This window comes from Gymnogyps californianus, chromosome 1, assembly GCF_018139145.2.
Source record: "Gymnogyps californianus isolate 813 chromosome 1, ASM1813914v2, whole genome shotgun sequence".
NCBI lineage: Eukaryota > Metazoa > Chordata > Aves > Accipitriformes > Cathartidae > Gymnogyps > Gymnogyps californianus.
Window position 1 is genome coordinate 203,891,836 of NC_059471.1, and position 21,814 is coordinate 203,913,649.

The window sequence follows — 21,814 nt, forward strand, 5'->3', positions numbered from 1 at the left end:
ACAATACAGTAAAAGGTCATATTGCTTATCCACTGTGACCACTAAATATTTTTGTCACTATTTTCCAGTATGTTGTTTCCCCGTATTTCAGGGCAGACTGAATAGCTTGTTATTTCATGTGTACCTTTACATTTGCTTGTATTAAAGTATCTTTTTGAATTAATGAACTTTACCAAACACTCCGTGCTACTTTTTATAACTGCCTTTGTCTCTTCATTATTTAGTTTCCCTCGATCCTGATTCCATCAGCAAATGTTGTCACCAGTAATCTTATATTTATTGCTGAAGACCAGTGAAGTTTTTGGTCATGTTAGACTTAGTAATGATGGCTAAAAGATCCCCCTAGCAAACACCCTTATTGAATCATAAATCTCTGAAAAACTAGTTTTTAATTTTATGTTGTTTAACATTTGCTTTTAAAGTGTTCTTATTTGTGTTTTACAACGCCTTTCAAAAGTTGGAACATTTTCACAGTTACCTTTGTCAGCTTAACTGGTAACCTTGTCAAAAAGTGCAACCAGATTTTTTTGCCAAGATCTGATTTTCAGCAAAACCATGTGAACTAATTGTTTATCCGTTTATTTTTATTAGCTTTTCCATTATTTCTTCCAAGACACTCTGGTTTGGGTTTTCAGTGTGGATGCAACAGGAGCACTCAGCTAGCTTCTCTAAGTTGCCAAATATTCCAAGATTCAATTAGAAATTAATATGCTGAGACCCAATATCTTTTCAACTCTTTCGGAACTCATGGCCACATTATCCAGGTTTGCTTATGTTAAAAAAAAATAAAAAAAAAAAATCATGATTTTTCAGCTGGCTCTTTACACTTACTGAGGGAATCAAAAAACATTTTTATCTGATTGGAGAGCGTTATCATGCTTCCTTCTTAGTATAGAAGAAATACGGAACGTTTCTGTCATTTTTGCATCGCTAATAACTATTTTACTGTCCTTTAGGTAGATACTGCTATTATTATTAGAATTTATTTTGTAAAAAAAAAAAAAATGTAAACTTGTCTTTACTGAATACAGATTTTTCTCACCTATCTTTGGCAATGATCTGTACTCCCATTTTTCTCATTTTTACTGTTTGTTGTGTGCCCTTCCTCAGTTTTTGTTTATTGCGTGTCATTTTTATAATTGTCCTTCTCCGCAGTTGTGTTTAATAAATCTAAACAGGCTCTTCATTCAAAAAGTCTTTTTAAAATATAGTAAATAAGATTAAAAACCTTATTTTTTATTTTGCTAACAAACTTTTAAAAGAAATTCTCAATTTTCACTCAAAAAACTCAGTTTGGGAAAAGAACTGTCTTTAACCATCAAATATAAATACAAGCATTTGTGATTTATTTACTTTTTTAGTTCTGAGTAGTTGACCATTGTCACTGGTCCTGTGCAGCTTCCAATTTGCTGTTTGGTTATCGATTCATCTTTATGTGTTATGCTAAGGTGAAACTAGAGTTCCTTAATGTTGAATGCACTACCCACTTATATTTAAAAAAAAAAAAAAAAAAAAAAGAGACATTATCATCTGTAGCTTCTAAAATCTCAAATAATTTACTGTAGACTGCCAGGAGTCCTATAGAATGTGTGTCTTCAAATACTGGAGTATTTTTCTTTTTTCTTCTACATTGCAATGAAGTGCATAATGAAGGTTGACTTGTTGATCCGTAACAAAACTAAGTGAAAATGTTCCCTCCCCTGGGCTTTTTTCATTGTCACAGTGATCCATCCGTATGTGCCCTAGGATTTGAGGTTCTGGGCACTGCAAAACAGAGAAACTTTTTTCATATTTATTAACTGTATTTTGCTGCTAGACGAGATAATGAACTTGACCCTTTCACTATGTGTCAGTACTTTGAATTAAGATAGAACTTAGGCATGAAGATTTGTTCATATGTTTTTACATAGTTTTTCTATAGTAAAACGACTTGATCTAGGGTAAAAAAATTCTCCTGTTTTCAGAAAATGTAATTGCCATCTGTTTAAAAGCAAAAAAAAATTAATTCCTACCCTGAGATGTTATAATTTTTGTCTGTCATTTAACTTAATAAATTCAGAGCAGTTAAAAAAAGTAGAGGAGCAAATCCTCTCTTTCATAGCTCCATGTTTGCATTCATTGAAATATCTATGCAGTTCTGGTTTTGTGAGTAAGTTACATTTTTTTGCTTAGTTACTGGCCAATGCTCCACATTTCACTGCAGTCAGATGTGTATTCTGACTAGCTGACTGCTGTATTTATGGTACCACAGGATATCGAAGTTTCATATAATTTAATTCCAGTTCCAGAATATGTCTTGGTGTCTAAATCTTCTTTTTAGTTTTATACATGTATTGTTTATATCTAGGTTCATACATTTTTCTATGTTAAAATACCCTTAGAACAAAGATTAACAGCTTTCCGGTACGGGAGAGTCCGCTCCAGCCGCACTTTTTGCTTATCATCTTCAGCAGCTACAGAGAAACAGAGGTTTTGTAGTCGCCCAGGAAGGTCAGGACTTGAGTTATTTTGGATCCTGCTTCCGATGTTTCCGAAGGGTGTCCCATGGAGAATGCCATCTCAAAGTCATCTTTTTCTGATTGTAGAAACTCCACACCTGTTAACCACTCCTTCCGTAGGAGGAATGCAGCGAAGATGCCATTTTTTCAGACACAAAAAACTGAAATTATGTGAGACTTGTGAATGGAGGGAAGCCCCAAACCATACAGTGATGTGCAGACGGGGAAACGTTGCCTGTTTTGGGACACTGACAACAGTGTGGTCTCTGGCAAGAAACTCCGCTTACCTGAACTGCAACATGCCAGCACACTTCAGAATATATACTGATTTAGCAGCGGTTGTGTGTTTAACAAACGTCACATGAGTAATGCACTTGTAGAAGCTCTGCACTGCCATGCAAAATTACTGCAGTGACGTGCAAGAAGCAGATTGTTCTTTGAGTACAGTTTGCTAAGGAGTAATTTCGCACTCTTTATAAATACATTCATTTAAGCATGTGCATCAAGTTAAACCTTTAAGATAATAATAGATTAAAGAATCACTGAGTTTTAAGAAGTTTTTCTGTGTGGGACAGCCTCCTCGAGTGTCACCTTTATGCTGGGGGTTAAAATTACAGAGGTTAGCTTAGTTCTGTGCAATTCAGAAAGGAAAAGATAGGAATACTGTTAAGGAGGCTCTCATGCTTCTAGATGAGGAATTTGGTTTACCTTTTAAACATTACCATTGCATTTGTATTTAAGAAAACTTGTGTTTCTTTTGTTTACTCACTGTGGAATGATCATCTGAAAATTGTCATTTTTGCATGATCCGTGGGTGAATTTGCTTACAAGGCAGATAGTCAACTATTTGGCAAAAGCAACTCTTCAGGCAGTGTATGGGAAGAACTGAGTGAGATGTTTTCATTTGCAGCCTCCAATGAAACCTGGGCTTAAAGCTCTGAGAATTTAGTTTTTTAAATTAATATTTTTTCTCTGGGTTTGTTTCAGTAAGGAGGGGTGTATAATTTATATATTAATTGGTAGTCACAAGACATCCAATTTTGGAGTTGTTGGGTAGGTAAAAAGCAGCTATCATTGTTGGGTATTTCCTCATGCAGATAGGAGCCGGAAATGTTAAAATAATGTTGGAGTTGTCTCAGTCTTTTTTGCTGCCAAATTGAGAAGGTAACATTTGTTAGTGTCACAAATATGCTGTGATGGTAGTTAAGTTAGGAGAAGTTATTTATTGCAAACTTTATTCTGAAAAGGACCAACTAAGCTAATAATTATATTGGGACTTTTTATTTTTAATTTCATAAGATTTTATTAAAAATACATTTTAGTAATGCTCAATTCATCAAGGATTTTAATAGTTATAAAGGGACCGCTGTTAAGATTTCTATGCTTAAAATCTCTTTTCTCCTTGTTTCCAGAACTTGTATGTCATTCAGACACATCTGAGCAAATGAATTATTTTTGTGTTTATTTAAAAATATTAATATTGTTAGCAAACTACTTTGTTATCATGGTGAGTTTAGTACAGCATACACATATCTGATATGTGCTTGTGTTAAAGGCATGAGACCATATATGTAAGGGGGTATGTTTTGCTTAGTACCAAAGACTTATTTTGTTTATGAGTAGTAGGGAATTGGATCTTAAAAAAGAATAAAAAGGTTCATTTCATAATTCCCTACATTGCCAGGCTTTACAGATGCCTGGTTTTGTAAACATTTGGTTGAACAAAAATAGTCAATAATGGCACTAAGTATTTCATTTTAGTCTGGTCTGAAGATATTGTGTCACTTGCATCAAAATTTTTATATCTCTGGAAGGGGATTAAGTAACTGTAAATCCTTGGTACAGAAAACATAACGTGAAGATTTTTCTTTGGTTTTGCAGCGTTCCTGTTCCAGTAGTCAGTCTAGAGAAAATTCCTAACCTAGTGAAGGCAGATGGTGCCAATGTTAAAATGAATTCTGCAACCACTACCACCATCACCTCCTCCTCAGCCTCTTCATCCACCATACCTGCTCCAACCTTGGTTAAATCTGGTTTGACATCCAAGTCAGTGCCACCGTCACCAGAAAAGATTCTGAACGGCAAAGGAATTGTAGCTCCATCAATAGACAAGAAACACCAAAATGGCACTAAAAGCAGTAACAAGCCTTACAAAAGACTTTCAGGTGAGTGATGTTGTAGTTCATCTTTTGAGGTAGTCCGCTTTCTTCATTAATATCTCTATAGCTCAGAAATAATGTACTAATAAAATGCTGTAGCCTCTTTTGGGTTTGATTTTTTTACTGTAAGATGCCAGTTTGCATATATGAAAAAGAAAGCTTTCACACTCTTAGCATGCGTACAATATTTTCAAAGTACACACTCTGTTTAGCTTGAAATTAGAGTGTTTAATGTGTTTCTCAACTGGTCAAGCCAAACATAAATTTTTAAGGAAGTGAATTCATTAAAACAGAAAGGCAGAAGCCTTTCTCAAGCCATTATGTAATTTGGGTCTGTTTACAACAAAAGAACATGTGCCTTGGTTAGGTGACTTTAGTATAGTCATGGTCAAGTTGAACAGTTGAAGGTTTAAGACATTGGATTATCCACTGAGTCATGATTTTTACCAGAAAATTCTAAGAAGATATGGGAAGTGCTGGGGAAGTCTTAAAAGTCATAATTCCCCTCCACCCCGCTCCCCCTGTGATTCACACTGGAGCGAAGACATTGTAGTGCGGGGATCTTGATCTTTCTCAGGAAGACAGGACGGTGGGGTTGCGGGAGCGACATTAAATGTGGAAATGCCCTGGATGGTCTTAGGCAGACCAGTATTGAGGATGTAGGTCCCCGTGCAAATCTGCCACCGAAGCACAGAACGCCCCTTCGTGGGAGGGCAGAGGCTCTGTTAGAAAGGTTGCCGTCCATTGGGAGGAAGAATTATTTTCCGTGGACTTCCCCAGAGGTGACCCATGCCAGCTGTTGGGCAGTGAGTAGAGAATTTGCCCCCTAAAGCTGAAAACCTATTTTTGTTCTGAATGAAAGGAAACAAAGTATTTTGAGGGATTTTTTTTTTTTTTTTTTTTTTTTTTTTAAAGCGAAAGTAACCAACTCAAGTTTACGGCTTCAGAAGCTGTGCAGGGTCTATTCATCAGCTGGCAGTACTTTGTGATTTGGGCAGGAACTTCTTGTGTGTACTGAAAGGCTAATTTTGCTAACGGCAGCATGATCCGCATTAGATCGTCACTTTGGCAGAAAGGTAGTTCACATGATTTCTAAATGTGCACTAGTTATGAACCAAGTATAAGTTGTACAAGATAAATGCTTTCATTTCCAGTTAATGAGTGTGCCCTATTTTTTGACTGAATATCAGGTTTATTTTTTTCATTTTCTCAAATTTGGCAGTTAGCCTGTGGTACTGCTACCTTGGCTTGATTCCAGACCAGTGCGAGGTGTTTGCTAGGGCTGTGTGGGGTATGGAACAACGCCATTGCCTTAAAGGATTCAGTACACTGATTGCTTTCTTAACTAGTTAAAGGTGGCATATATAGAAAACAGAACCGTTGTTCATTTATAGTGCTCCACAAAACGAAAAAATATTATGAGAAAGTAGCTGATTAGGCTTTTAAACCTTACATTTCACTTGCTAAGATCCAATTTGTTATTCTAATAAAAACTCTGTATATTTTGCAGTTAATTTAAAATATTGGTTTCTTTTAACCTGTTATTTCCCTTAATGGTTTAGATGCTTCATTTAGCTAATCAATTCTGAATTCCTACTTGGGCAATTGAAACTGATACTGTTTGAGATACTTGTTTTCCTCATGTCACCACGTACCACCGCAGGGCTGTAGGTGATACTTGTACCTTTTTTGTACAAGTGCTTGCTGAAATGTGTTCATAAATGAGAATCATTTATGTAGGGCCTTCCTTCAGCTTGCTTGCTTTTTCTGTGGAGGTGACTCCATCGCTATTCTGTCTCTAAGCTGTTCCTTGCAGTGCCTTCTAGGCTAGGGAACGTTTCACTGGTGGAAATTTCTGCACAGGACTGTTTGAGCACTCTGATAGGCATTAGTTTACTTTTATATGGTTAACAAATCCACAGAATTGATACTTTTTTTTAAAGCTCCTCTGTCATCAGATTTAGAATCTGTTCAGTCTTGCTTCTACTGCCTCATGTATTGATGCAGCAACGCAATAATTTAGCGATGATGCAAATAGGAGAAGTCCTGAGAGCACTGTAGATGAATTGCCTGTAGATTGTGTGTCACTATGATGGATTCCTTTCCATTATTATACAGGACTGTGCAAAGGCTGAGAAAAAGATCTGGGAAGGTCAACGAGATGATTATTTTAGATAGCCCATAAATTTCATTCATTTCACATTAAAAGAATGAGACGGTGGCTAGGGGATTTAGGTTTCCCTCAGTCTGCTGCTGTGCAACTGTACAGCTGTTAATTTTTGAAGCTCCTTAATAGGTCTGGCCAGTTTACATCTGTTTTCTTTCCTTTTTAGCAACCTCCACTCCCTCTCACACCATTTCCCTGACTGTGGCTGAAATTTGTTTTTTTTTTTCCTTTGCGGAGAGCTGGTGGTTGTTTGGGTGATGAATGAACCTGCCCTCTTTTCAGGAGCGCTGTCATTGGTGAGAGAGAGGAAACAGCTTGTGGAACCACAAAAGACAGTCTGTAGCTGCCCAGCATAAGTGGATCAGCGTTCCCTAGTCGCAAACTGCAAAAAAAAAAAAAAAAAAAATTTTTTTTTCCTAAATCTTCCCTAGTTCTTGTTCTCTTTGGGGTGAAGTTAAAGAATGCAGATGCCCAGTTTACACCAGGAATATCTGTTGTGTTGCAAACAGGAGTTTGAGACAATTCAGTTTTGGCCCTTCCTCTTCTTTCAGTGAGGTTATAATGAATGCTCTTTGCTTCGTCCACTGAACCTGAAGAAGTGGAATCCATTCTGGAGAAGCAGCTTTCTCAAGCTGTGCCTGTGCACAGGAATCTAGGGGTTCTCAAGCTACACATTCCCTAATACAGAGGTAGTCAGAAGCTGCATTTCGTTATTGATAAGAAGATTATAATCTTCATTTAATGTGCTGCCCAAACCAGGCACGTCTGTAGCTGGCAATTAGATGTTCACGATTTCTCCGGAACAGCCATGCATGTTTCAGCCAGGAGAAGCGGTTCCCTGTTTGTTTAGTATTTTCTGTTTCTCAGGGAAAGCATGTTATTTTGTTGTTCGGTAGATGGTGGAGGCTTCCACTTTTTCTGTCTCTAATTCCCTATGTTGATTTTACCTCTATATGGTTTCCTAATAACTGGCTTTGCTATAATCAGTCCTGCAAGTCTTGCTTGGTTGGGACACTTACTGACAAGTAGCAATCTGGATGCTCCCAAAGGGAGCACTTTTGATTTTTGAAGTATGTTTCCCTGTTGGTCCAAAACAGTCCTCGCTTGGTGACTTTCGGAACACATTCCACAGCCTTATGATTACCCTCAGGATTTTTTATTTGAAGGCATATTTATAAGTCCATATAGTCTATTTAGTTTGGTTTTTAATTTGCATTGAGGGTTTTTAGGCGGGTGATTCAGGAAACTGTGATAGGAACATCATACACTCAAAAACCAGGAGTAATTAACTCCTTTAGTTCATGAACATGTGTTTTCATCCATTAAGTAGAAAAAAAATGTTTATTATATTTAGTCATATGCAGCTACTTTTCTGTTTCTGTTGTGCTGTAAAGGCCACAGAAACTACAACTACTTGTGACAGATTTCAGTCCCTTTGTAGATCTCGCCAAAAAAACAGTGCCAACTGTTTTTTCCAAGCTCACTTTTTGATATGTCTCTGCTAATAGGTCGATAACATAACCATTTCATGTTTGCTTTATCATTTTTAAGTCCATATAGCAGAATACATAAAACCGCTAGTAGTTTTGATATCTGGAGGACAGTTGTTGTCTAACGTAGGCTACTTGGCCTCACGTTTCTTCTTCCGGCTGTTCTACTTGCTGTGATGCTGTCATAACATTGTAACATAGCTGTGAATTGCTGTCTTCATCTTAGCTCTGATTTGTTTGTTTATAAAGAATTTTTAGACCCTCAGATTAAATGTTGTATTTCAGTACAGGACGTTTATTATATCTGAATGTAACACCACTGCATAGTTGAAATCGGCTTTGGCAAATAGTTTATATTCCACTATCAAACAAAAGCAAACCAGTCTGCCAATTAAAACATGTGATGTCAAGGTATATAAAGATAATGGTGGATTTTTTTGGTGGCATAAACTAAAAAGCATATGCCTGTAGTTTTGTTACAGCTCTGTAGTGCAAACCCTAAAATTATATTAACATAACCTAAAGGAGGTGATGCTATCTGTGGTATATAAATACTAAAATATTAATGAAAATGAAATATGCAAATACAACATATTAAATATTAATGCACTTTTAATGTTAATCATGAGTTGAACTCATGTAAATGCCTTTTTTTCATAATCTCTGCAAACGTTAAACTCCATGCCTCCCTTCACTTAGGGAAATAAGAACTAACATACACATTATTTTTACATAGATTTAGAGGACAGATTTAGATCAATTTTGTTTTTAAAATGCCACTAGTAATTGTGCATTAACTTTTGAGACACCATGGGTTGTTTTTCAGAGTTTCTGAGTATGTCAAAGAAATGTTGTTCAAAGCACTTGTGATATTTAGTCTATATGTGTCTTAGCCAAACTCAGAAGCTAGATTTGCACATGCTGTATTTCACGGCCTCACAGGCAGTCAGCATTAGAGAAGGAATTGAACTTGCAGGTTTTTGGCTTGGTCCTGTGTTTGGGCCACTCTGTTGAGTACAGCTCTGTAAGCAGACTTATTTCTATGAAGTCAGTGACTGAAATCCTGCTCTAAATAGTTTGAAACATGTAAGGACCAAAAAAATGCACACCTGTATGAGAGATGTACGTGGCCATGGGGTGCTGGGGTTGGGATCAGTGGTTCAGGCTGAGCCTGGTTGAATTAAGTTCTATCAGGCAAAGTTCTATAGCTACTCTGGTTAAAATTTCTGTAATAATCTATTTTTTCTCCTTTTTCTACCCACCCCCCCATCAAACAGAAAGAGAATTTGACCCAAATAAACACTGTGGAGTACTGGATCCTGAAACAAAGAAACCTTGCACAAGATCGCTCACCTGCAAGGTATTTTTCTTAGAAGATAAAATATCAGATGCTTTGTTATAGTTTTAATCCTACCACAGTAGTTTGAGAGGTCATACCTGCTCCTGTCTTACAGACAATGGGTATGGTATTCAGACGCTGTCTTCAGGTAATTCTTTTGAGTAATTCTGTTTCTTTGAATCAGAGCATCTGCATTATTCCACTGATATTTCTAAAACGATTTTTTTTTTCTTGTCACTTTGTTATGCAAAAAGCATTAACGTTTCATGTAGAAGCACAAGTGTTATTTTAAATGCTCCTTTTTTGGTTCATGTGTGCAACAATGTTGACGTATAGTCAATTTTTAGTAAAAAATTAACATGATTTTTGTATAATAAATTACTTGGAGGCTGCCCTCGTGATAGCAGTAAGTCTCATGTCAAAAAGTAGCAGCAATGTAAGACATTTATAATGAACATTTGTATGTGTATGGGCTGCCTGTCAGTAGAGATGATCAGTTAAATTCGCTTTAAAATGTATTCACATTTTTCAATCCAATGAAATAAATTTTTCATTGCAAGTTAAGAGCTACAATGATGTTACTACTTAATATTTTAAAATTATTGGAATTATATTTTCTGTCTTGGAAAAGGTAAGTCAATAGCCTCTATTATATGAAAATTGTTGCAAAAAGTAATTTTAGCCTTGATGTTGGCATTTCTTAAGAATGACTTCATAAATTATCAAAGATAATGTGGAATAACAGCTTTATTTCCATAACTGTGGCTAAAGTTGTTTGAAGTAGATTTTATCTTTTAGAGTTGTGGTGTATCGGAAGTATAGAGGACTCATAAACAATGTCATGCACACACAAATGCTTTTTAACCACCCTATTTTTAGACTCATTCACTTAATCATCGACGAGCAGTTCCAGGCCGTAAAAAACAGTTTGACATCCTTCTAGCTGAACACAAAGCTCGATCCAGGGAAAAAGAAGTTGCAAAAGACAAAGAGCATCCACCATCTGCAAGAGAAAGCTATCAGAGCCAGCCCACACCAGCACAAGACTCTCTGTCAGGATCTTCAGTGAACTCTGGGCAAGAATCTAAAGTAACATCTCCTGCAAAATCTAGACCACCAAATTCTGTACTTCCAAGGTAAGCAATTCTCCAGTGTGGAATGTTGCATTCTGAAGGTGCTGTAAGAAATGTCTTAGTCTTTCATACAGTTTATTTTATAAGCATTTGGTACTTCTTTAGGCATGAAGTAAAACATATTAATATAAGAGTTTCTGCTAGCAGTAGAAGATAGACTATGCTTATCTTATCTAAATCTCTCCATGGTAGCCTGTGGTCTGATTGGGAATGAGGTAACGAGTGGTGGCCACCGTCGGCTCAGAATCTCAGACTAACTGCATTTTTTGGCTAAAATGGTCAGTAATAATTAGGAAAGTTTACATTCAAGTTATTCTGGCACATTTGGGAATAAAAGTCTGTTTACATGAGTCAGGGTAGGTATCAGTGCTGAAATTCTGCACATCTATGTAGAATTTTTCTCTGCAAATACTTCACCAATTACATCAACGGAATGTCTTGTAAAAAAAGGTGTAATTTAGTGTAAATGACAATGTAAGCAGCTGGTTCTTAAAACTGTTGATTTGAAACTGTCCATAGCATGTCTTTCCTCATTTTGAAGATTTTCTTTAGAAGGGACAAAAACAGTGTTCAGACAGACGGTGCAGACTTCTAAAGACATCCCTTTAGAAAAACTAGAATGAGGTATTGGATCTACTGAATTCTAATTATCCTCTGGTAAACTTCCCGTATGTTTTGTTTGTTTGGGGGTTTTTTTGGTACTCGTTTTGGCTGGAGTAGATAGAGCTAAACTAGTTGGTTTTGTTCATGTTTACTTTGTTTCAGATTTCTTTTCTTTGCAGAAGCCTTGATCAGGATTGGGTGCCCATTTGGGGGCTTTTGTACTAAGATAGTCCCTATTTCAAAGAGAGATTTGTTGTATTTGCTATCTCAAGTCTTACAGAGACAGCCATTTCCAATGTTTTCTGTGTGTTCATCAAGCCATAATGAAATTTTATTCATACAGTGGCAGAGGTGGGCCTTCCAGGGTTTGAGTGAAAGGACAACGAAAGAATACCCATAGATAAATCGGTGACAAGTCTGCAAAATTCTTGTAAGAGGAGTGACCTTACACAGTCCTTACATAGAGAGGCGCACAGAGGGACAGACAGACATTGTTTTTAGTAGGTGTTACAGTCAAAGAAGCAAAACTGGAATGCGATTCAGTGAGAGTCAGCTGAAGAAATTGCAAAGGTAGTTCTGTCGTCCTGTCTGTTTTTGCAAGCAGCCGTGCCAGAGGAAAGCCTCGCTACTGCTCTGCTGGGAGCCAGCAAGCCTGCAGCTCTGCCGCTGCTGGAAGAGGTTATGTGAGTGCTCCCTGCTCTGCTGAGGCAAAGCTTGCTGGTTTCACTGATGGTGACTGGCTCGACCTGGCTGACTTTTCCTGAGGGCTAAGGAGCACTCGCACAATCTATCCCTTGCAACAGCAACTGCAGCAGTTATTTCTAGCTGACGGACATTGGTGAGCAATCCCTGCTCAGTTCAGAAGAGGGCACCTGTCCACAGTCTTAGTGACTGCTGTGTCCTGATGGCATAACTTCGTGAGATTGAAGATGATCTTCTTCAGATTTTGCTCAACGCGGACATCTCCTCCAGCCTCAGAGGTCCACATACGTACTTGGTTGTACAGACTGTAATTGAGAATCCTTTTGCATGCCCACTTCTAATCTAGTTTGTTTCAAAGCTACTTTTGAAAGGCAAGGCACCACTGTGCCCTGTGGTGCAAAGGCATTCCGACTTTGTTTTATCGGATTTTAGACAAAGGTAAAGAAAACCTACATGCTGTAAGAGGTCCTCCCAGTTACTTCACTTACTAATCTAGCTGTAGAGAGTGTCAGCTAAACACTGTTGTTATATTTAGTACACTAATTTCAGTAGGATTTTGGTATGAACTAAAATTTCATAACTGGACCCTTGGGTTTAATCAAGTAGCAGAGTAATGGTGCAATGTAAGAAGATTTTACACATCTGATTTTTGTTTGCGTTTTTAATGTACTTTGCCTCTCTCAAGATCTGAAACTCAACTTCATGGCAAATTTAAAATTTCAGGCAATACAAAAGTGCTTCTGCTAACATTAACTTGATGGTAATCCATGATATATTTCTGACAAGACCAAATGTCAGCTATTCTGTATCTTTTACTGTCCTTCTTTGTACGATCATTTCTGGTATGATTAACTTTGATGCTTGACTCCAGCAGGCAGGTTTGCAGAGCCTTTGAACACTGATGATTTAAATATATACTCTCCTTCTAGACCGTCATCTGCAAATAGCATAAACAGCAACAGTTCTTCAAACCACAGTGGGTACGTACCAGAACTGCCACTGCCTTCCATGGGAGGAGATTTAACGAGCAGATTGTCCAGTGATGAAGGAGAAGTGGATGGAGCTGAAGAATCTGAGAAATTAGACTGTCATTTTTCTGGACACCATCCCAGACCTCTTGGGGTATGTGTCTGTCTCTGGCATGCCTTGCCATTATTCTTATGTAATTAGAGAGGGGAGAAAAAAGAATTAATTAGGTAAAAATGTAAGGAATGAGGACCTTACATTCTGAAAACTGTATTCTAAAGAGAACAAATACATTTGACAGAAAATGGTATGGATGGGATAAGGTAGGAAGAGAAGACTGGTCAGTGCATGTGACAAACATTGCTAGGTTGCAGAAGAGGATAAGCAGCAAAAAATCAGAAGTTCTAGTTTTAGATTTTCTTCTCAGTAGCCTGCAACTCAGGTGTAATTCTGCTCAACTGAGGAAAGTTGCATTGTTTTAAATGTGATATGAACAGATAATCTCTTTGTTGTCGTAATTCTTACGAAACTGTACCTTGCAATTGGTTATAGTTCTGAAAATCATATGGCAAGCAAAGGGCTATTACAGTGCTTCGTTGATTTTTGTAGTCTGGTTTGAAGCAGTAATTAAATATCATTTATGTGAGTGTATGTGGACTGAGAAGCTATTGCTTCATTCATCTAAAAATGGAAAGTGTAGAGCATGGCATAGGCCATCTGCCTTTGCAGTGGCTTAAGTGTGTGCCTCTCTGGCAGCTGTTTTTGTCTTTCTCCCGTGTGAAAATTAGTGAGAAATTTCATTGTAAGTGGTAAGAGCTGCCTTGTGGCATTATCTCTGCGGTGTGAGTTTGTTTACACTGTACAAACCAAGAAGCAATGGGAGAACTCTTGAACTTCTAAGCAGTTGGTTCTCATCAAAGTTGAGCCAAGGAATAAAATTAATGAAGACTTCACTTACGTGTTTTCTGTATGATAGGCAGAATAAAACGAACACTGTGATAACTGTAGCATTGTCTATATTCCCTAGAGCAAAGAAGAACTTGTTACTGTCCGATACCAGGAAAAAGTATGAGCTGAACATAAAATGACTGTCAGATGAAATTCTGTATTTGGTACATACACAGAAAATAAGAATTATTATAGTCCGTATAATACTATGATATGCAGGAACATCCTGCTTCCTTGGTAGTCTTGTATTCTACTTTGGTTTTGCTGACTGCTTCTCTTTTAATTAAAAACTAAAGGCTCACTGCATGTCTGTCCACACAATTTAAAAAATAATCTAAGTGCAGCCAGTTCTTGTACAGGCATCATCAGTGAGGCATGGCTGTCGATAGCCATTTTGTTTTAGGATCCTAGTTCTGTTTCAAGGCAAATCCCACCAACTCATCTGTTCTTTGAAATCTTAGCATCTCTCAACTGAAGCAGTTACTGATAGCACAACTGTTCTTAGTCCATATCAGCGTGAAGTCAGAAAAGACGGTGTAAATCGCCTTCAGCGTAGTTCATGCTAACTTGCTAAATTTCATATTGAAGCGGACTGTTTTCCTTACATAGTCCCTCTCCCAGCTAGGTGGTAGTAATTGATGGGGAAAAGGCAGTAGCTTCCTAAACTACCTCTTAGTGGTAACTGATCTGTGCCTCTGGGAGGTGAGGCTAGTTTATCAACTTAGGTGGTGGTTTTAATTAACCTGTTTAACCTTGTTGTGAAACAGACTTAAGATAAACGGTTACAGTCACCACTCGCTGTCCGTTAAGGTGAAAAGTACTTTAAAGGGATGCTTTTCCACTGCATCAGTAGCTTCTGCTCTCAGCCAGATTTTGTGTGACTTGGTCCCTGCATGATGGAGAGTTGTCTTGTTTTCTGAGGATGATGTATAACAGGTTTCTCTCCCACAAATAGGTGTTGCGGCAGTTCTCTACGTAATGTGAGATCAGTAAGACTGAACTGAAGAAAGGGTAGATTCCTGATCATACCGTTTCAGTGTAGTAGGACTTTTCAGGAAGTTCGCCAGAGGAAGCGGTGCAAATACTCCTGAGCTCTGCAGAATTCTCAAAATATTTACTACTCCTCTAGATGATTTTCATACACTGTGAAGAGCGTATCCGGTGTTCTGTTGTAGCGCAGGTGCCATGGATGATAATTTTTTTTTTTACTGAAATGTCACTGGTTTGTTTGTTCATTAAATAGATACTAAAGATGCTCCCATTGCACCTTTTTCCTCTTCAGTTACATTTTTATTCCTGTTACACAATTATGAGATTTAATGTGCACAGAATAGCATAACTGTCTTTCTGAGGCAGTAAGAGTATTATTAGCCAGAATTGCTTCCTTAACAGTACCTCGGCATTTATATTCTTTCCCTGTCACACATAGGCACCTGATAGTAAACTGACTTGTTAATGAAGTGTGAAGTATACTTTACAGTAAGCTGAAACATTATGCACGTATTCCATATATCATGCAAAAAGTATTTATGCTGCAGATAGTGAAAAACACCTTTTTAAAGGTGTCTTATATGCATGATACAAATTACAAAGGTGTTCCTTGATCTATAAATGATAATTATTTTATAATGTAGAAATATTTTTTTATAAACAGCGTTGCAATGTCTTTTCTTTCAGTTTTGTTCATACGGCAGTCGCTTAATGGGAAGAGGGTATTATGTCTTTGACAGAAGATGGGACCATTTTCGATTCGCACTAAACTCCATGGTAGAAAAACACTTGAACTCACAGATGTGGAAGTAAGTGGGATTTTTACACTTGGTGGGTAGTTTAACATTTTTAATTCTGTAAAACTTCTGAATTAAACACTCCATGGGAAGCATTTGTAAAATTACCACTGTATTAAGGCATAGCAGTAATATGAGTACAAATTTTCTCTTCTCTGTTAAGGAATATGCAGCACAACAGAACAATCTCCTATTCCGATGTAAATTTCTGCCAGATTTAGGACTTTTTTTTTAGGCCCTCTGAATCTGGGGAGGAATAATTCAGTAGTTCTGTTAACATTACTTAAAAGCATTAAAGCTCGGTGTTTTCTGGGTTTGGAGCTATGTTTTGATACCATACCGTTTTATAACACACAGGTTAGATTTTGCCTAGATTTTTATACCTGTATCCTGCACCCATATCACCCATTCAGACTTTGCTCTGTAAGACCCACATGTTGTAAGATAAGGAACTCAGCACACATTTGCCTGTGCATAAGATGGAATATGACAGTTTTTTAGTCCATAGTGCTCTTACTGGCTTTGGGGTCTTAAAATTCTGATTACTACTCACTATTGAAGCACCTCTATATCACATATGCAGGTTCCAAGCACTATAGGCTTGGCTACACAGATACATTAAAATAGACTGCACTTCTAAAAAAGATGCTAATTCTTTTAAAAAAATAAATACTTGAAAAGCTCATGGCATCTGCAGATAGGATTGATTTTTTTGGGGGTATTCTGCTACAGAATATGCATTCTTCCCATGTAATGACACTAAAGTGCAGTGTTTCATGTCACTGTTTATTATCAGGACTGTGTTATATTCATTGGATGCCAGCCATTAGATAAACAAGGTTTGATTTTTATTTAAATATATTTTTGAAACACTAAAGCTTGGCTTGTCTGACTAACCTGGTAACTTGATGATAACAGTGCTACTGTGCTGGGAGACATAGTTTGGAAATGGTTGGGTTTGCCGTAAAAGGGCCAGTTTCATGTCTGTTTACAGAGACAGATCATGCTTGATCTGCAAGGGGTTCCTCTCTTCTACTTTGTAAATTTGGCGGTTAACTAGTGTCTGTCGCCTTCCACAAATAAAACTAATTTGGTTTCCTTAAATAGGAAGATTAAAACTTGTTATCTATTGGCTTTGTTTGTCAGGAGAAAAGATACTCAGGCATCTGAGAAAATGTGTCACTAGTACCACTACTGTCACAAAAACCAAAAATAACCTCTGTAGTAGTTACATGACACAAGAAATAAACAGGCCTCATCCTGCTCCCACTAAATCCAATTGTAAATGTTTTCCCAAATTCTAGCTGTTTATGTAATCTCTAATATTTTAATGAATTCCATCCGTACTTACTTGTCTGTGTAACACAGGAAGCTCACAGTGCTTAACCCCTATTGTATTCTTCTGTTGTCCTCAACCCTCCTCTGGACTGATCTTTTCCTGTCTTCCCCAAGCAGGGGTATGCGTAAAGCTGTTGTTTTATAACCAGTGCTAGTGCAGCTCTGTAGCTGTGGCTCATCCAGCTGAGACAAAGGGTAAAGCGATGCAAGGCCATATTTTGAGAACGATAATAACATTTACAAAGTACTTTTTATCCCTAGTTCTCAAAGAACTTTACAAAGGTGGGTAAGAATTATTGGCCTTTCTTTAAAAATGAACTGAGGAATGGATCTGATAAGCAGCTTTGTTTGCGTAGCAAGTCACAGGCAGTAGGACTTCCTCTTTTCTGGCGGCATGGACTGTATGTAATCCCTTATGTAATTGTGCCATAAACAGTGTTCTGTCTGACAGTCTCCATAGGAAGAATACCAGCAGAGAACACTTGTAATTAGGATTTGATTTATGATAAAACAGCACACCCAGTGCTGCTCTTTTATCATAGTTCTTTGAGGGCAAGAGTAAGCCTTTAAAAACTGAAAAGGTGTCAGCAGTGAGGATAACAAGGGCAGAGTTATGGTGATTGTACAGCTTCTTAACAAAGAGAAATAGGATTAAACTGTGAATTAAATTTTAGTCTAAATAATGAGAAAAGCTTACATGATAATTTTCCAAGAGACATTATGGAAGTCTGGTTCTTTGTTAACACTGGACTAGATAAAATAAGAGAAGATGATGGCTGAATAGAAAGGAATTTGAATACAATCTACTAATTTCACAGGTAATATTATTAGATTTTATTCTCGGGATAGTATTCAACTAGTTATAAAGCTTCTCAAGCATTGTTTAATATTTTGTCAATTTTTCAATATCAGTGAAATTAATCAATAACTTACCTAGTTAATCCCGCCTAACCAGCTCTCAGATGAGCTGTTGGGAATAGCACTGCACTTGGAAAGGGATGCGCTCTCCTCTTTAAGCTCAGTGACTAAGGGCTTCACAAACCCCCAGACTGGCTCATTTACTACCCTCAGCAAATCCAACCTGTGAGTTTAGGTTGATATTGAAACTGTCCACAGCTTGAACTTTCAAGCAAAACATATGCAATGAATGAAACATAGTGACTAGAATGTTTATAGATCCCACCATCAGGCATTTTATTTGCATTTTTTAATTGTTTGGTAAAACAGGAGAGGAAAAAAGGAAATTAAATTTGTAATAAAGTGATTAAATTGTAACACTATGCACTTAATTGCTACATGGGGCACTTGTGCTGAAGTGGAGCTCAGTTCTGGTTTAACTGAGTTACACAGTTTAGGGCTCATGTGCCATGACAGAATTTTATAGGGAAAATTACGCTGCATAGTTCTTTACCTAATCATTTTCTGTTAGGTCTCTGCTGCCTTCACAGATTTAATGTGCCTCATTTCAAAATTAATTTTTAGGAGAATATACTTCATAATCCAGCTTTCCTGAATCTTTACAACATTAAAACACATGTGGTTTGGGTTTTGTTGTTCGTGTTAAATCCCAAAGAACTTCATAATGGAGTTGCAAGTTTAAAAAGAGGAAGAAAAAAATCACAAGTAAAAGCATTTTTAAGCTGTTGTAGAATGCAGAGCTGATTTTGAACAGTGAATATTAAAATGTGTGTGATTGGTAGAATAGGAATCAAAATTAGAATGAACTAGGTTTGCCTTTTTTACTAAGTTTGTCCTTCCCAGAAATTGTTTTCTATCTGCATTGTTTGGATGGAATTTTTTATGTATCTAAATATCTTCTTCTTTTTTCTTTTTTGTTTTTTTTTTTTTTTTTTTTTTGTTTTTCCTTCTCTATTTAGGAAAATTCCTCCTGCGGCAGATAGTCCCATGCCTTCTCCAGCAGCGCATGTCTCCACTCCTTTTCCAGCATCAGTCTTACAGCCTTTCAGCAACCCCAATGCTGTGTATATTCCTTCAACACCTATCAGTTCAAGAATTACTTCTTCTTCTTACATAATGACGTCAGCCATGTTATCAAATGCAGCCTTTGTGACGACATCAGATACGAATTCCATTATGTCACACACTACAGCTTTTCCTCATGTGGCTGCAAGCCTAAGTATCATGGACTCAACTTTTAAGGCGCCATCAGCTGTGTCACCAGTGCCAGCAGTCATCCCTTCCCCATCCCACAAGCCATCCAAAACAAAAACCAGCAAATCCTCAAAAGTGAAAGACCTGTCATCTCGGAGCGATGAGTCTTCAAGTAACAAAAAGAAAAAGCCGCAGTCATCGTCATCTTCGTCGTCATCATCCTCATTATCTTTGCAGACATCTTCCTCGTCTTCATTTGCAGGGTCCCACAAAAAGAACTGTGTCCTGAACCCCAGTTCAACTTTGAACTCCTATCAGGCTACATCTTCCTATAACAGCATGTCTGTGCACAATACAAATAACGGAACAAGCCCACTCAGTGCCAAATCGGAGCCCTCAGGACGGACTTCATTATCAAGTAGTTCAACAGACTCAGTGAAACATATGAGCATGGTAGTAAGCAGTATTGACTCTTCTAATCTGTCTGTATCTTCTCTTGTGCACCACCCAGGGGACCACTCCCTGGGAGCACATAATGCAGTGTCTTCTCTACCCCTTTCTTTTGACAAATCAGAAGGAAAAAAACGTAAAAACTCTAGTTCTAGTAGCAAAGCCTGTAAAATCACTAAAATGCCTGGTATGAATAGTGTTCATAGAAAGAGCACTGCCAACCTTATTTCTGCGGTGCCAGATCCTACAAGCAGCTCCATCTCTCGGCAGGTAAGGGACTCTTCCAGTTATTTTTTTGCAGGTCATGTCTGACTTACTTGAAATATTTCATGCGTTCTGAAAAGAAAATACTATGTTTGCTTCAGACTGTTTTTCATCACACAACTTACTTTCTAGGTTAATACAGAAACATATTTGTATTTGTTTTGTACCAATCATAGAAAGATGTTTTCAGAGTTAAAAAAAAAAATCTACTTTCTTAAAATATTTTTATGAGGTTTTTAATTCAATTAATAAAGTAGCCATTTGTATCTCTGAAAGTAAAATTGAATGTCCAGAATGGATAAATAATTTTCAGAAATTAATTTTTATCTTAATTCTCATCTGTCTGAAATAAATTGTGTCATTAAAACAGGAAGATAAGAGTCAGCATTTCTGTTTGTTTCTTTTCCCAAACTTGTTGCTGATTAATTTCTTAGTGTTACGCAAGTCTCCTCATTTCTCTTATGTAAAACGCTTACATCTACCTTTCCCCTGGGGAGAGTCTGAGATGGCTGACCTCAGATGCCGTTTCCTGCTTGAAACTGGAAAAATTAAGAAATTAAGATCTTAACCAGAGGACCTTGAGTGGACATTTGGTTATCTTTTTTAGTGTGCATGTGTTCAGAATATTGAAGTCAGTGCAACAGATAAGGTTACACACTCTTACTTCATTGTCACTAGCAATAGAGCTTTGATTTCTCTTTCAGTGATGCTATATAAGGACAAAAGTATATGTGAAGTAAAATTTGGTGGAAAAACTGCCAATGCGATCTTTATAATGATCTACAGTTTCATTCTGCTACCGTGTCCAGTGCTGTGCAGTGCACAGAAAACAAAGCTTGGCCCTGGCGACTGGAAGACAAAACCATAGCAAATAGAATAGCTCAGAAAATCCAGAGAAGTTAGCTTAGGAAAAATTTTTTGTTTGGGAAACTCTCATTTCCTAAGGATATTGCACGTAAAATGGAATTTGGAAATGGAGAGGGTAATCTTGGGCAAGGCAATCCATAGGTAATAGCAGACAGTAATGGGAGTGGAAGAAAGGAATAAATGGTATAGCAGACAGAATGAAGGTCTCAAAGAATGGCTTAGCAGGTATATTTTCTCTTTCCTGCTTCAGCAGAAGTGCAACTGAGATGACTTGTTTGGCTTTTAAAAATGGGTAGTGGCATTGTCGTTCTATTTTAAGCCTTTTAAATGTGTCCTGTAATCAGAACCAATCTTGAAGTCACTGAAGTCAGTGGAGGATGCTGTAAATTCTTCATTCCGTCACACATCTAATTTTTTAAATATGTTTGTGCCCAAAAAGATTAAATTGCCCTGAGATATATGATCTCAAATGGGAAGAAAAAGTTAAGTACAGACTGTTACTTTGGTACAAACATCGGTAGTAGGAAGTGGATTTTACCGTCTTTTCACAGTACATAGACTGTATCGGTAGCTAGTGCAGTCTGAGGAAGTCTTATATATACGCAGGAGGTTCTGAGTGCAAATTCTGACTCCCCTAGTAACTAAATCTGTTCCTGTGGGACATTCCTGTTCCAGTTTGTGATGTATTTCAGCGTGTTGCACAGTAATGGAAGTAAATAAACCACAAAGAATCAATCAGAGGTCTTTTTTGAATATTTGTAAATAATGTAATTCACACTAATATTTTTTCCTTAAGTAAAAGGTTCAATATACGTAATGAGTGTAATGATATACAGATTTTTAAACGTAATGTTTTTATATAAATGTACAGGTACATATACATATATATGTATACATGCATATATGTGTGTGTATATATGTAAAAGTTGGTCACACTTTCCTCTTATACTGCTGGTCTTTGGAGCTACACTAGTAATCAAAAATAGGAGGT

At 37.2% G+C, this 21,814-nt stretch overlaps 1 protein-coding gene across 3 annotated transcripts in view; it reads left to right on the forward strand.

The window, feature by feature from the left end:
* Nucleotides 1-21,814, forward strand: part of ATXN7L1 (ataxin 7 like 1) — a 116,732-nt gene that overhangs the window by 87,992 nt on the left and 6,926 nt on the right. For all 3 annotated transcript variants that reach the window (XM_050898167.1, XM_050898182.1, XM_050898175.1), the window contains 6 exons: nucleotides 4,380-4,663; nucleotides 9,592-9,674; nucleotides 10,533-10,789; nucleotides 13,021-13,213; nucleotides 15,683-15,804; nucleotides 19,008-19,962. In XM_050898167.1, coding sequence (XP_050754124.1) covers nucleotides 4,380-4,663; nucleotides 9,592-9,674; nucleotides 10,533-10,789; nucleotides 13,021-13,213; nucleotides 15,683-15,804; nucleotides 19,008-19,962 — 1,894 coding nt within the window. The remainder of the gene's footprint in view (nucleotides 1-4,379; nucleotides 4,664-9,591; nucleotides 9,675-10,532; nucleotides 10,790-13,020; nucleotides 13,214-15,682; nucleotides 15,805-19,007; nucleotides 19,963-21,814) is intronic.